The sequence below is a fragment of the Pseudophryne corroboree genome, chromosome 1, assembly GCF_028390025.1.
Source record: "Pseudophryne corroboree isolate aPseCor3 chromosome 1, aPseCor3.hap2, whole genome shotgun sequence".
In the NCBI taxonomy this organism is placed as follows: Eukaryota; Metazoa; Chordata; class Amphibia; order Anura; family Myobatrachidae; genus Pseudophryne; species Pseudophryne corroboree.
The window spans coordinates 597,310,193-597,324,747 of NC_086444.1; the positions used below are offsets into that span (position 1 = coordinate 597,310,193).

General features: G+C 47.0%; 1 protein-coding gene across 1 annotated transcript in view; it reads right to left on the reverse strand.

Moving 5' to 3' along the window:
- Nucleotides 1-1,649: 1,649 nt before the first annotated feature.
- The window catches only part of SLC39A3 (solute carrier family 39 member 3), a 31,564-nt gene continuing 18,658 nt past the window's right edge, over nucleotides 1,650-14,555 (reverse strand). Inside the window, exons 2-3 of the mRNA XM_063914286.1 lie at nucleotides 7,190-7,507; nucleotides 1,650-3,877 (exon numbers count right to left, since the gene is read on the reverse strand). Coding sequence (XP_063770356.1) covers nucleotides 3,140-3,877; nucleotides 7,190-7,396 — 945 coding nt within the window. The 5' untranslated portion in view covers nucleotides 7,397-7,507 and the 3' untranslated portion in view covers nucleotides 1,650-3,139. The remainder of the gene's footprint in view (nucleotides 3,878-7,189; nucleotides 7,508-14,555) is intronic.

Consider the following 14,555-nt stretch of genomic DNA (forward strand, 5'->3'; position numbering starts at 1 on the left):
TAACAACATTGGGGAGGGAGTCATTATTTAATTTTGAATAGTAATGGGGACCTATGTCTGTTCTGGAAGAGAGGCAGATTGGCCAGTCCCCTCCCTTGTAGTGCAGATAATATAAAGCCAGGACATTTTTATTAGGGCCCTGTCAAAATTACCTATGCAGAAAAGAGCAGGTTTTTGAAATGAAATTGCTGGTGTTACAGAGATTTTACTTCCACCCTCTAAAGTACGGTGTCCGGACTATAGATCTACACTAAAAAGTCAACAGGTCTACCAGTAATGGTAGACATGCATTAGGTCGAAAGGGTTAAAATGTCGACATGTAATAGGTAGACCGTTCAAGAGGTCGACAGAGTAAAAAAGTCGACACATATGGTAGATGAGGTTTTTTTTAATACATTTTTTTCAACTTTTATATACTTTACCATCCACATGGACTACGATTGGGAATAGTAACTTGTGCCAAGTGCAGCGGTAGCGAATCCAGGCACCTTGCCCGAAGCATGGCCAGTGAAGAGAGCCATACGAGGGGGTAGGTGGTACATTAATGGGGCTTGTTTGTGGCAGAAAAGTGTCAAAACACCCCAAAAAAACTGAAAATTGTGTCTACCTTTTTTGTGTCAACAATTTACATGTCAAGCTTTTGACCGTCGACCCTTCCTTCTGTCTAGATATTCTATGTCGATCTTTTGATCCTGTCGACCTAATGCATGTCTACCATTATTGGTAGGCCTAATTACCGTAGATCTAATAACCCATAACCCTAAACTACTTCTTGGAAAATCAGACAAATTTCTCCTCAAATTTGTGGCGATTTATCATACAATAATAAATTGTATAATGTAAATTGTATCAGAAGACTTTATGGGATGCACCCTCATTTAAACCCAAAAGATAACTAAGCCGATAACATACAGTAAGAATTTTTTTTTTTGAAAAATATATACCTAGTGCAGGGAGAATTTCTTTTGTCTTGTAGAACAAAACTGCTGGTGATGTTACAATGTATCAGTGATCACAAAATGACTCCTTCTATACCCCTCGGGCTTATTGCTTGGTGAATATTTATCCTCATCTGACCACCTTCGAGAATGTGATGAGTTTATACTTTTTCTCCATCATGGCTTGAACAGGCATTTTCAACATCCACAAAGGAACATCTGTGTGTGACAATTTCATCGAGATCGGGATGATATGAAATTTGCGTATCTGAAATGCCATCACTTTGGAGAGTACCTTTCTTTTCTTCAGTGAAATTGCTTTTCTCTATAAAGTAACTTACAGTCAATACAATAAACTTGATATTAAATGGCTTCACAATACAGATAGGGCTTCAGGTAGTCTCACATTCCAATGCTTTCTTAGTCTTCCTGGGCACAACATTTTGTCTAAAGACAATGTAGCAACAATCCTGCCAACCTCATTAAAATACCCCCTCCACTCTCCTGCCCTCTCAGGAACACCAGATCTGTATGTTACCAACTCAGCCAGTAGGGCGTGGAGCACTGTGCCAAAACCCGGCACCTAGCTGGGAGCCTCATAAAAAAAGCAGTGTTCAGCTAAAGAGCAGAGTGTTGGCCATTTTCCACCTCTTCTGTATTCTTAGATATTTTAAATATAATCCAGCATTTCTTTTTTTACTACTACTATCATTTCAGTTATGTTGTTTATTACATGATCCTCCCCAGCGAACACCACATCTTATGAACAAGAGTGCAGCACATTACATACAGTACAAGTACACGTATTTACACAGAAAATATTTACATGCTGTAAAACACTCACTCATTTGTACAAACTGTCTACACCCACAACACATACTAAACAGATAATCTTAAGTGGCTAAGAACATTATATATATATATATATATATATATATAAAGGGGGTCATGCCGAGTTGATTGCATGCTGCAACTTTTTGCAGCCCGTGCGATCAGATAGCCGCCGCCTATGGGGGGGTGTATTTTAGCTGTGCAAGTGTGCGATCGCATGTGCAGGGGAGCTGTCCCAAGAAGTTTTGTGTAGTTTCTGAGTGGCTCTCAACTTACTCAGCCACTGCGATCACTTCAGCCTGTCAGGTCCCGGAATTGACGTCAGACACCCGCCCTGCAAACGCCTGGACACGCCTGCGTTTTCCTCACCACTCCCAGAGAAGCTGCCATCACCGGACAACGAGGCACCTCCGCATTTGCGACCGTGCACATGCGCAGTTTGAATCCGTTCGCACGGCTGCGGAAAAAAGCAGCGTGCGAACGGGTCGGAATGACCCCCAAAGTATGCACAATTAGGGAACACTGAAACAAAATGCTTTGTATAGTTCAGTGGCATCCTATTTTTTCTGCTCCTATTATCTATCCAAGCATAATGCACAGCTGGAACAGGAAGGCAGCCAAAGCTAACGCACCTTAAAAGTACAGAAACTGTACTGTTTTGTGTTAGCAGTATAAAATGATAGAATATATGGCATTCAAGGTTAAAAATAAACAAAATCATTTATATGTTAAAGACATACTCTACCAAAAAGAAACATTTTATTTTGGCAGCTTAAATAAACGAAGTATGCTTCCTGCATTTTGTTCATGCTAATGAGCCTTGTTACAGGTTATACATGTATTTCTGGATATCAGAGTATGCACTTGTCCTATTATTCAGTTCTTTTTTTTTTTTTTTTAAATGTACCAAACACACACAAATAATGTGTAGATTAGTAAAACGTGAAGCTGCAGCGTACTTCTGTGTTGCAAGCTGCTGGAAGATCCTTACTTCACTTTTTAACCATGTTCATTCCACAGTCAGTACACCAGTTTAGCTGAAGACTGCCTCCCCTTCCCTCCCAAAATACACATTTAATTTTCTTTTCCGTGCGTACAACAGCACAGTAATACAATTATTTAGAGATATTTTCTACCAGTGTCTGTAACTTATTATACATACAGCTCTGCAAACATCTGCTCAGAAACTGGATAAACCAGTATGTACAGCCAATAATCAGATATTACAATAACTTATTTAATAGGAAACAATAAATAAAATAATAAAAAAAAGGTAAAACAGTGGTATGACACAAGTTGTTGTATTACTATTTAAGAAGTTATATACATATATAAATATTTCCTGTAACTTACATTTTAATTTTTCCCAGCTACCATTTAAAAAAGACAAGTCCTGCAAGAACAGTGTATCCAAGAACCAGAAAAAGGACTTTCAGTAAACGGTCATTTTTATCCTCCAGTTCCTTCACCAAAATTTCAAAAAATGTAACAAAGAGAAAAGTACCCCCTGCGATGCCCTGCAACAGAGCAGAGGTGATACCGCTAGCAAGGTTTTGGGCACTCTGAATTGCCATTCCAATGGCAATGCCAATAGGAATCATTACACTCACTAAAACAGCCATCTTGGCAGCATCTTTTAGCATAATGTTTATTTTTGCCATGCTTACACCAAGTGCCACAGCAACTAACGTTTCATGAATGACAACACCAATGAAAAGACTTAGCACCTTATCACCTTGCTCCTGCAGGCCAAGTGCCAGTCCCTCAAAGATGGAGTGAGCAGAGAGTGCAAACACCAAACTGAAAAGCCGAAGAGGACTTGACTTGGAGAGTTCGTGGATGTTTAGACTGTGAGAGTGGTTGCTGTGACCAATTTCATATACATTGTGCCCTCTGTTGGAGGATATAAATGGGCTTTCATATTCAGAGTCACTGCCGGCATCGGATCCTGCATTAAATGTTTCCATGTCGATGAAAGAAGGCTTCTCTTTCCGGAATGTCAGGACAGCCTGTTCCACAAAGACAGTGAGGAAAAATCCAACCAGCATAATAGTCTCTGCCAGCGGGTAATCCGTGCTAACGTTTCCCATTTTCAGAATGTCATCAAACTGAAAAATAAAATAATTTATATATTTTTTTTTTTTAAATGCATACAAAATTGTGCTGTTAGAGCAGATTTCCACAGGTGATTTTTGTAAAGAATACAAGGCTACAGATGAATTATGATGCTATCAGCTGCAAATTCAGCAATTGAAAGAGATACCTCTACAGCAGTAATGGACAGCCACATACACTTCAGGGGCTGCATGGGACCACACATTTACCTTCATTTAATTGAAAAGGTAAAACAACACACTGAAATAAGCAAAAAAAACACCTATATGTAATACATCACAAATGTTACGGCAATAAAGCAGGAAAGAGTTTGGAGCAACATGTGACGGCTAGGAAGGCCTAGTGCAGGGGCGGATTGGCCATAGGGATCACCAGGAAGATAGGTAGGCTATACCTGGTAGGCCGACATGTCTGTGGGGCCTGTTTTGTGCGTTGTCATGTGGGGCCCCACACACCACATAACAGGCAGCCCACCCCACTCAGTACACTGCATTATCCCTATTCATTCTGTTATTTCATCTCTGTAGTACAGTAACTCTGACATCCAGTGATACTGCCATGGCTACACGGCATGTTATACCACTTGTGCTGCCCATGTCAGGCCACTTCTACAAAATTTTACAGGGTCACGTTTAGTCCCCAATTTGCCCCTGGTCTTAGACACAACAGCAGCATAAGACAAAAGGAAGACCACAACTGCATAAAATCAGGCCTATGAGGAGGGATCCCAGCCCCCTCAACAGACCGCACACCCTTATCAGTCCGCATCCCCATTAGCGCTGCTTCCATTCATTTCCCAGGTTGGTTTTCCATCCCAATCCGCCCCTTGTCTAGTGCCACCTGCTGACCATCACTGTTCTACAGATAACACCATAGGGAGGAAGAAGATCGCATTTACTTGCTACTTCGCAGCTGCAAAATTATATACAATTACAATTGATATTTAGATACATTGGGGTATATGCAATTAGCGGCGAATCGCGGCAATTTTTCGGACGTTTTTCAATTCGACACAATTCAACAGTCTAATTTCGGCAAGTGGCTGCCGAAATTGACCATATTCAATAAAAAACGGATTCGACAGTCCCGCTGACGAAAAACGGCCGATTTGACGGATTTTGTTCCGTTTTTGTAAAAACGGGTAAAAACGGGAAAAACCACGGGAAAAAATGGCGTGGGGTCCCCCCTCCAAAGCATAACCAGCCTCGGGCTCTTCGAGCTGGTCCTGGTTCTAAAAATACGGGGGGAAAATGGACAGGGGATCCCCCATATTTTTAAAACCAGCACCGGCCTCTACGCCTGGTGCTGGTGCAAAAAAATACGGGGGACAAAAAGAGTAGGGGTCCCCCGTATTTTTAACACCAGCATCGGGCTCCACTAGCTGGACAGATAATGCCACAGCCGGGGGTCACTTTTATACAGCGCCCTGCGGCCGTGGCATTAAATATCCAACTAGTCACCCCTGGCCGGGGTACCCTGGGGGAGTGGGGACCCCTTCAATCAAGGCCCCCCCCCCCCAGCCACCCAAGGGCCAGGGGTGAAGCCCGAGGCTGTCCCCCCCATCCAAGGGCTGCGGATGGGGGGCTGATAGCCTTGAGAAAATGACAAGAATATTGTTTTTTCCTGTAGTACTACAAGTCCCAGCAACCCTCCCCCGCAATCTGGTACTTGGAGAACCACAAGTACCAGCATGCGGGAGAAAAATGGGCCCGCTGGTACCTGTAGTACTACTGGAAAAAAAATACCCAAATAAAAACAGGAGACACACACCTTGAGAGTAAAACTTTATTGCACACCTGCCGACACACACATACTTACCTATGTTGACCCGCCGACTGCCACGTCTCCTGATCCGACGATCCGGGGTACCTGTGAATAAAATTATACTCACCTCAATCCAGTGTCCAGATATAAATCCTCGTACTTGGCAAAACAAATAAACGAACACCCGGACCAGCGGACTGAAAGGGGTCCCATGTTTTCACATGGGACCGCTTTCCCCGAATGCCGGGACCCCACGTGAGGTTCCTGCATTCAGATTAGCGGAACTCAGACCGTGGGTGGGATGTAATGCCCCCCGAGTTCATCAGTAGTGTGGAATGGCATCGGAAATCAGACATTTTTTTAAAGGGGCAATCACTTACAAGGCAAAACCCTTCCTAGCTAGTGATTGCCCCTTTAAAAAAAATGCCCGAGTTCGGCGGCCATGCGTGATGGCAGCCGAACTTGGGCATTTTTTTACATCCCGTCACGTCTTCTGTTACAGAAACAAACAGGAAGCGATCCTGTACGGTCAGAGGTAACCTATTGTGTTATTGCTACTTCTCCTCTAGTAAACTCTGGTTGGCTGATGACCGTCACAGCATGATAAGAAATAGATAATACTAGCAATATCAGACCACACATGTTCATATAGAGATGTGTCCTCATATAGTGTCCTCATGCACTTATCCTCAAATTACGGATTTTGCAATTAAGCCACGCCATGTGACTTATTACAATGCCTTTGCAACAGCAAAAAATAAAATACTAATCCTAAGTAATTAGTACACTATTAGTGACTTAGTACACTTTTCATGTAGGATGCAAAATGAAGGAATGCATACATAATCACGATAAAAAGGCAAGGAGTTAACAAGATTTGTTCCGTTATTCATTACATTGGGCTAGTGTGTACTGGCAGTCTGGCATAGTGTGGGGCAAAAGGAAATCGGCCACATCCTAATGTGTACCGACCCTAAGACGCGCTAGGTGACTCACACCACATGGCGCAAAAGGTTAGGTGTATGAGGACACACCTGTATAATCATTGCTAAGACAGCAGGTATGGCCCAATACCTACTATACTCAATGCAACAGTAGATAGTGGGTGATGGAGAGGGAACCGGGAGAGGTGGCCATGTGAAAAAGCCGTGAAACCATTACAGGTACAATCTTAATGAAGTGTAAACATGCTGTGTGCATTCCCACATACACAGATGGGTAGTCTTCTGCTTGCCGGCGGCCGGGCTCCCGACGACCAGCATACCGGCGCCGGAATCCCGACCGCCGGCATACTGACATCTTTTCTCCCTCTTGGGGGTCCAGCGTGGCGGGCGCAGCAACCCCACAAGGGGCTCATTTGCACTCGCCCAGCTGTCGGTATGCCGGCGGTCAGGATTCCGGCACCGGTATGCTGGTCGCCGGCATACCCTACTACATCCACACAGACATGCAGTGTGAAAACAAAGACTACATAACTGCACACAATCTACTTAAATAATGCCTACAAATAATAAAATAGCCAAAAAGAAACACTGATATACCTTTTCTCTCACTGCAGGAAGCAAGGCATTGAAACAAGTAGCCAAGAACACCCCTCCAGCAAATGAATTACACAAGGAAAGGATTCTCCGAGAACGAGAAGCTTTCTCACAGTCTGCCCCAATTATCTTGACAGGTAGAAGCGATCCCAACATCATTAAAACAAACACTGCCAGCAAGCACAAGATCTTTGCCAATACTAGATTCATGGTGATGTCTGAGGTGTTTGCAGAGGACGCAGAGAATGATGCCAATGTCAGGCTGGTTCAGATGAAGGACTGAAGTGGAGAGAGTAATTTCTCCTCATGCTTTTTAGATACCTACAGTGTAAACAGAAGAAGGGGAGTACAGGTTAAATTGACATAAAAAGTTCCATGTGTAGAATACTAGAATATTCGTGTAGTTATCACAATAAGCCAGATTCACAGAAGTAGCATGCATTTCTAAATCCATTTCTAAAAATCACAATGACAAATGCACATACTCACCCTACCTACTGAGGTGTACAGCACACACATTTTCCTACATCATATACTTATCTTGGGAATCCAGGGCTGTCATTTTCCAATAACCAGCACCAGGCTTAACCAGCCGGGAGGATAATGCTCCTGTATTGCAGGGAGACACACAGTGTGACCTGCCCTAAACTGGTCCCCCAGGGCTGTAATCCCTCGGAAAATCGGTACACTCCAAAAAATTGGGTCCTCCTTCCCGATGGACAACCAGCCCAGCTCATCCATGCACCCTGTGGGATTTGTGTACGTGGGTAATAGTGATTTAATAGTCAATAACACTGTTCTTTACAGGAAGACTATAAGTCCAAGCAAAACAGCCCTGGCATGATGGCACTTATAGAACCCCAAGTGTCTCCATGCTTGGACATTAAAGGCCGGCTAGCGCTTTCTGTAAAATAATAAGAATTTACTCACCGGTAATTCTATTTCTCGTATTCCGTAGTGGATTCTGGGGACTCCGTAAGGACCATGGGGAATAGCGGGCTCCGCAGGAGACTGGGCACTCTAAAGAAAGATTTAGTACTATCTGGTGTGCACTGGCTCCTCCCTCTATGCCCCTCCTCCAGACCTCAGTTAAGGAAACTGTGCCCGGAAGAGCTGACATTACAAGGAAAGGATTTTGGAATCCAGGGTAAGACTCATACCAGTCACACCAATCACACTGTACAACTTGTGATAAACTTACCCAGTTAACAGTATGAACAACAACTGAGCATCACTCATCCGATGCTACATAACCATAACCCTTTGTTAAGCAATAACTATATACACGTATTGCAGAAAGTCCGCACTTGGGACGGGCGCCCAGCATCCACTACGGACTACGAGAAATAGATTTACCGGTGAGTAAAATCTTATTTTCTCTAACGTCCTAGTGGATGCTGGGGACTCCGTAAGGACCATGGGGATTATACCAAAGCCCCCAAACGGGCGGGAGAGTGCGGATGACTCTGCAGCACCGAATGGGCAAACACCAGGTCCTCCTCAGCCAGGGTATCAAACTTGTAGAACTTTGCAAATGTGTTTGAACCCGACCAAGTAGCAGCTCGGCAAAGCTGTAATGCCGAGGCCCCTCGGGCAGCCGCCCAAGAAGAGCCCACCTTCCTTGTGGAATGGGCTTTCACTGATTTTAGATGCGGCAATCCAGCCGCAGAATGAGCCTGCTGAATCGTGTTACAGATCCAGCGAGCAATGGTTTGCTTTGAAGCAGGAGCACCCAGCTTGTTGGATGCATACAGGATAAACAGCGAGTCAGTTTTCCTGACTCCAGCCGTCCTGGCAACATAGATCTTCAAAGCCCTGACTACATCAAGCAACTTGGAATCCTCCAAGTCACGAGTAGCCGCAGGCACCACAATGGGTTGGTTCAAATGAAAAGATGACACCACCTTTGGCAGAAACTGCGGACGAGTTCGCAATTCTGCCCTATCCATATGGAAAACCAGATAGGGGCTTTTACATGACAAAGCCGCCAATTCTGACACACGTCTAGCTGAGGCTAGGGCCAACAGCATGACCACTTTCCACGTGAGATACTTTAGCTCCACTGTCTTAAGTGGCTCAAACCAGTGGGATTTCAGGAAAGCCAAGACCACGTTAAGATCCCTAGGTGCCACTGGTGGCACAAAAGGAGGCTGAATATGCAGCACTCCCTTAACAAACGTCTGAACCTCAGGCAGTGAAGCCAGTTCTTTTTGAAAGAAAATGGATAGGGCCGAAATCTGGACCTTTATGGACCCTAATTTTAGGCCCATAGTCACACCTGACTGTAGGAAGTGCAGGAATCGACCCAGCTGGAATTCCTCTGTAGGGGCCTTCCTGGCCTCACACCAAGCAACATATTTTCGCCATATACGGTGATAATGTTTTGCTGTCACGTCCTTCCTAGCCTTTATCAGCGTAGGAATAACTGCATCCGGAATGCCCTTTTCTGCTAGGATCCGGCGTTCAACCGCCATGCCGTCAAACGCAGCCGCGGTAAGTCTTGGAACAGACAGGGCCCCTGTTGCAACAGGTCCTGTCTGAGAGGCAGAAGCCATGGGTCCTCTGAGCATTTCTTGCAGTTCCGGGTACCAAGTCCTTCTTGGCCAATCCGGAACAATGAGTATTGTTCTCACTCCTCTTTTTCTTACGATTCTCAGTACCTTGGGTATGAGAGGAAGAGGAGGAAACACATAGACCGACTGGAAAACCCACGGTGTCACCAGTGCGTCCACAGCCATCGCCTGAGGGTCCCTTGACCTGGCGCAATACCTCCTTAATTTTTTGTTGAGGCGGGACGCCATCATGTCCACCTGTGGCAGTTCCCATCGATTTACAATCTGCGTGAAGATTTCTTGATTAAGTCCCCACTCTCCCGGGTGGAGGTCGTGTCTGCTGAGGAAGTCTGCTTCCCAGTTGTCCACTCCCGGAATGAACACTGCTGACAGTGCTTGCACGTGATTCTCCGCCCAACGAAGAATCCTGGTGGCTTCCGCCATTGCCACCCTGCTTCTTGTGCCGCCCTGGCGGTTTACATGAGCGACTGCCGTGATGTTGTCTGACTGACTCAGCACTGGTTGGTCTCGAAGCAGAGGCTCCGCTTGACTCAGTGCGTTGTATATGGCCCGTAGCTCCAGGATATTTATGTGCAGACAAGTCTCCTGACTTGACCACAGCCCTTGGAAGTTTCTTCCTTGAGTGACTGCCCCCACCCTCGGAGGCTTGCATCCGTGGTCACCAGGACCCAGTCCTGTATGCCGAATCTGCGGCCCTCGAGGAGGTGAGCACTTTGTAGCCACCACAGAAGAGACACCCTGGCCCTGGGGGACAGGGTGATCATCCGATGCATCTGAAGATGCGATCCGGACCACTTGTCCAGCAGATTTCACTGAAAGATCCTCGCATGGAACCTGCCGAAGGGAATGGCTTCGTATGACGCCACCATCTTTCCCAGGACTCGTGTGCAGTGATGCACCAACACCTGTTTTGGCTTTAGGAGGTCTCTGACCAGAGTCACGAGCTCCTGAGCCTTCTCCTCCGGGAGAAACACCTTCTTCTGGTCTGTGTCCAGAATCATGCCCAGGAAGGGCAGACGCGTCGCAGGAATCAGCTGCGACTTTGGAATGTTCAGAATCCAGCCGTGCTGACGCAACACTTCCTGAGAGCGTGCTACGCTGATCAGCAACTGCTCCCTGGACCTCGCCTTTATGAGAAGATCGTCATGGGATAATTGTAACCCCTTGCTTCCGAAGGAGCACCATCATTTCCGCCATCACCTTGGTAAAAACTCTCGGTGCCGTGGACAGGCCAAACGGCAACGTCTGGAATTGGTAATGACAGTCCCGTACCACAAACCTGAGGTACTCCTGATGAGGCGGATAAATGGGGACATGCAAGTAAGCATCCTTGATGTCCAGAGACACCATAAAATCCCCCTCTTCCAGGCTTGCAATGACCGCTCTGAGCGATTCCATTTTGAACTTGAATTTCTTCAGATAAATGTTCAGGGATTTTAAATTTAAAATGGGTCTTACCGAACCGTCCGGTTTCGGTACCACAAACATAGTGGAATAGTAGCCCCTTCCCCGTTGAAGGGGGGGAACCTCTACCACCACCTGCTGGAGAAAAAGTTTGTGAATTGCCGCCAACACTATCTCCCTTTCCATGGGGGAAGTTGGTAAGGCCGATTTTAGGTAACGGTGAGGGGGCGTCACCTCGAATTCCAGCTTGTATCCCTGAGACACAACTTGTATAGCCCAAGGATCCACCTGTGAGCGAACCCACTGGTGGCTGAAATGTCGGAGACGCGCCCCCACGGCTCCTGGCTCCGCCTGTGGAGCCCCAGCGTCATGCGGTGGATTTAGTGTAAGCCGGGGAAGACTTTTGTTCCTGGGAACTAGCTGCATGTTGCAGCTTTTTTCCTCTACCCCTGCCTCTGGCAAGAAAGGACACACCTCTGACCTTCTTGCTCCTCTGAGAACGAAAGGACTGCATTTGGTAATACGGTGCTTTCTTAGGTTGTGGAGGGACATAAGGCAAGAAATTTGACTTCCCAGCCGTAGCTGTGGAAACTAGGTCCGAGAGACCGTCCCCAAACAATTCCTCACCCTTATAAGGTAAAACCTCCATGTGTTTTTTAGAGTCGGTATCCCCTGTCCATTGCCGAGTCCATAAGACCCTTCTGGCAGAAATGGACATTGCGTTAACTCTAGAGCCCAGCAGGCAAATGTCCCTCTGGGCATCCCGCATATATAGGACCACGTCCTTGATATGTGCCAGGGTCAGTAGAACAGTGTCCCTGTCCAGGGTATCTATCTCCTCAGACAGAGTATCCGTCCATGCAGCTACCGCACTACACATCCAGGCCGAAGCAATTGCTGGCCTCAGCAGTGTGCCAGAATGTGTATAAACAGACTTCAGGATAGCTTCCTGCTTTCTATCCGCAGGATCCTTTAGGGTGGCCGTATCCGGAGACGGCAGGGCCACCTTCTTAGACAAGTGTGTCAACGCCTTGTCTACCCTAGGGGAGGATTCCCAGCGTAACCTGTCCGTTGGCGGGAAAGGATACGCCATAAGTAATCTCTTGGAAACTATCACCTTCCTGTCAGGGGAATCCCACGCTTTTTCACATAATTCATTTAATTCATGTGAAGGGGGAAAAGTCACTTCATGCTTTTTCTCCCCATACATATAAATCCTCTGTCAGGGACAGGATTTTCCTCAGAAATGTGTAATACATCCTTCATTGCTACAATCATGTAGCGGATGGCTTTAGTCATTTTAGGCTGCAACTTTGCCTCATCGTCATCGACACTGGAGTCAGATTCCGTGTCGACATCAGTGTCAACTATCTGGGATAGTGTGCGCTTTTGAGACCCTGACGGCCTCTGCGCTGTAGGATCAGGCATGGGTTGAGACCCTGACTGTCCCACGGTTACAGTTTTATCCAATCTGTTATGCAAGGAGTTTACATTATCATTTAACACCTTCCACATATCCATCCAATCAGGTGTCGGCACCGTTGGCAGCGACACCACACTCAGCTGCACTTGTTCTGCCTCCACGTATCCTTCCTCATCAAACATGTCGACACAGGCGTACCGACACAGCACACACACAGGGAATGCTCTGACTGAGGACAGGACCCCACAAAGGCTTTTGGGGAGACAGAGAGAGAGTATGCCAGCACACACCCCAGCGCTATATAACCCAGGGATTACACTGTACCTTAGTGTTTACCCTGTAGCTGCTGTTAATATATCTCTGCGCCTAAATTTATGTGCCCCCCCCCCTCTCTTTTTTACCCTCTAATGCACCTGTATACTGCAGGGGAGAGCCTGGGGAGCGTCCTTCCAGCGGAGCTGTGAAGAGAAAATGGCGCTGGTGTGCTGAGGAAGAAGGCCCCGCCCCCTCAGCGGCGGGCTTCTGTCCCGCTTTAATATGTAAAAAATGGCGGGGGCTCGGGCACATATACAGTCCCAGACTGTATATATGTCTCTTTTTGCCAAAAAGGTACTTAATTGCTGCCCAGGGCGCCCCCCCCTGCGCCCTGCACCCTACAGTGACCGGAGTGTGCGGTGTGCTGTGGGAGCAATGGCGCTACCTTAAGTGAAGACAGGAGTCTTCAGCCGCCGATTTCGACGTCTTCATGCTTCTGCTGCTTCTGTTCTTCTGGCTCTGCGAGGGGGACGGCGGCGCGGCTCCGGGAACGGACGATCAAGGTTAGGTACCTGTGTTCGATCCCTCTGGAGCTAATGGTGTCCAGTAGCCTAAGAAGCGCTACCTAGCTGCCGTGAGAAGGTTTGCTTCTCTCCCCTCAGTCCCTCGTAGCAGAGAGTCTGTTGCCAGCAGAAGCTCTCTGAAAATAAAAAACCTGACAAAATACTTTCTTTCTAGCAAGCTCAGGAGAGCCCACTAGGAGCACCCAGCTCTGGCCGGGCACAGATTCTAACTGAGGTCTGGAGGAGGGGCATAGAGGGAGGAGCCAGTGCACACCAGATAGTACTAAATCTTTCTTTAAAGTGCCCAGTCTCCTGCGGAGCCCGCTATTCCCCATGGTCCTTACGGAGTCCCCAGCATCCACTAGGACGTTAGAGAAAAACGAAAATTCTAATAATTGGCCCGTAAATCAATAATCTCCCCTCTTACCCATGATATCAACGAGTGATATGTGTGCAGACGGCCTATCGCACACCTTATATACCCACCAAGTTAGCACACGACACGTGATGTACTTCATGGGCTACGCACTGCAGACATCAAATGTAGTAGATGGTGTATATGACGACAGGTTACTGCCGGTCATGCCACAGAAATGAATGGGAAAGCACTGATTGGCTAAGAGAGGCAGCTCCCACACTCTCAGCCAGGGAGCATGAGGCTGGAGCAGTGGCGCTGAGAGGGGGGGGGGGGGGGGGGTTACTAATTACTCGGGAGTGGGCCTGATGGAGGTACCTGGGTTTGCCACTCGCCCTACCGCCTTTACCTGTCAGCTCCCTTTTGTGTGTCCCCAGTCTGGCTGCAGTGAGTGAAGGGAGGCTGCTACTGCCAAGCAGCAGCAATGACTTCCACTGTCTGTGAAGTCGGAAGGGTAACAATCACATTGTTCGCGCCCCCTCCTGATCTGCTCCTTGCTGAGGGGCACAACGGCATCCATCTATAGAGCGCACGGAGCCATAAATAAGATTTTACTTACCGGTAAATCTATTTCTCGTAGTCCGTAGTGGATGCTGGGGACTCCGTAAGGACCATGGGGAATAGACGGGCTCCGCAGGAGACAGGGCACTTTAAGAAAGAATTAGGACTACTGGTGTGCACTGGCTCCTCCCTCTATGTCCCTCCTCCAGACCTCAGTTAGAGAAACTGTGCCTGG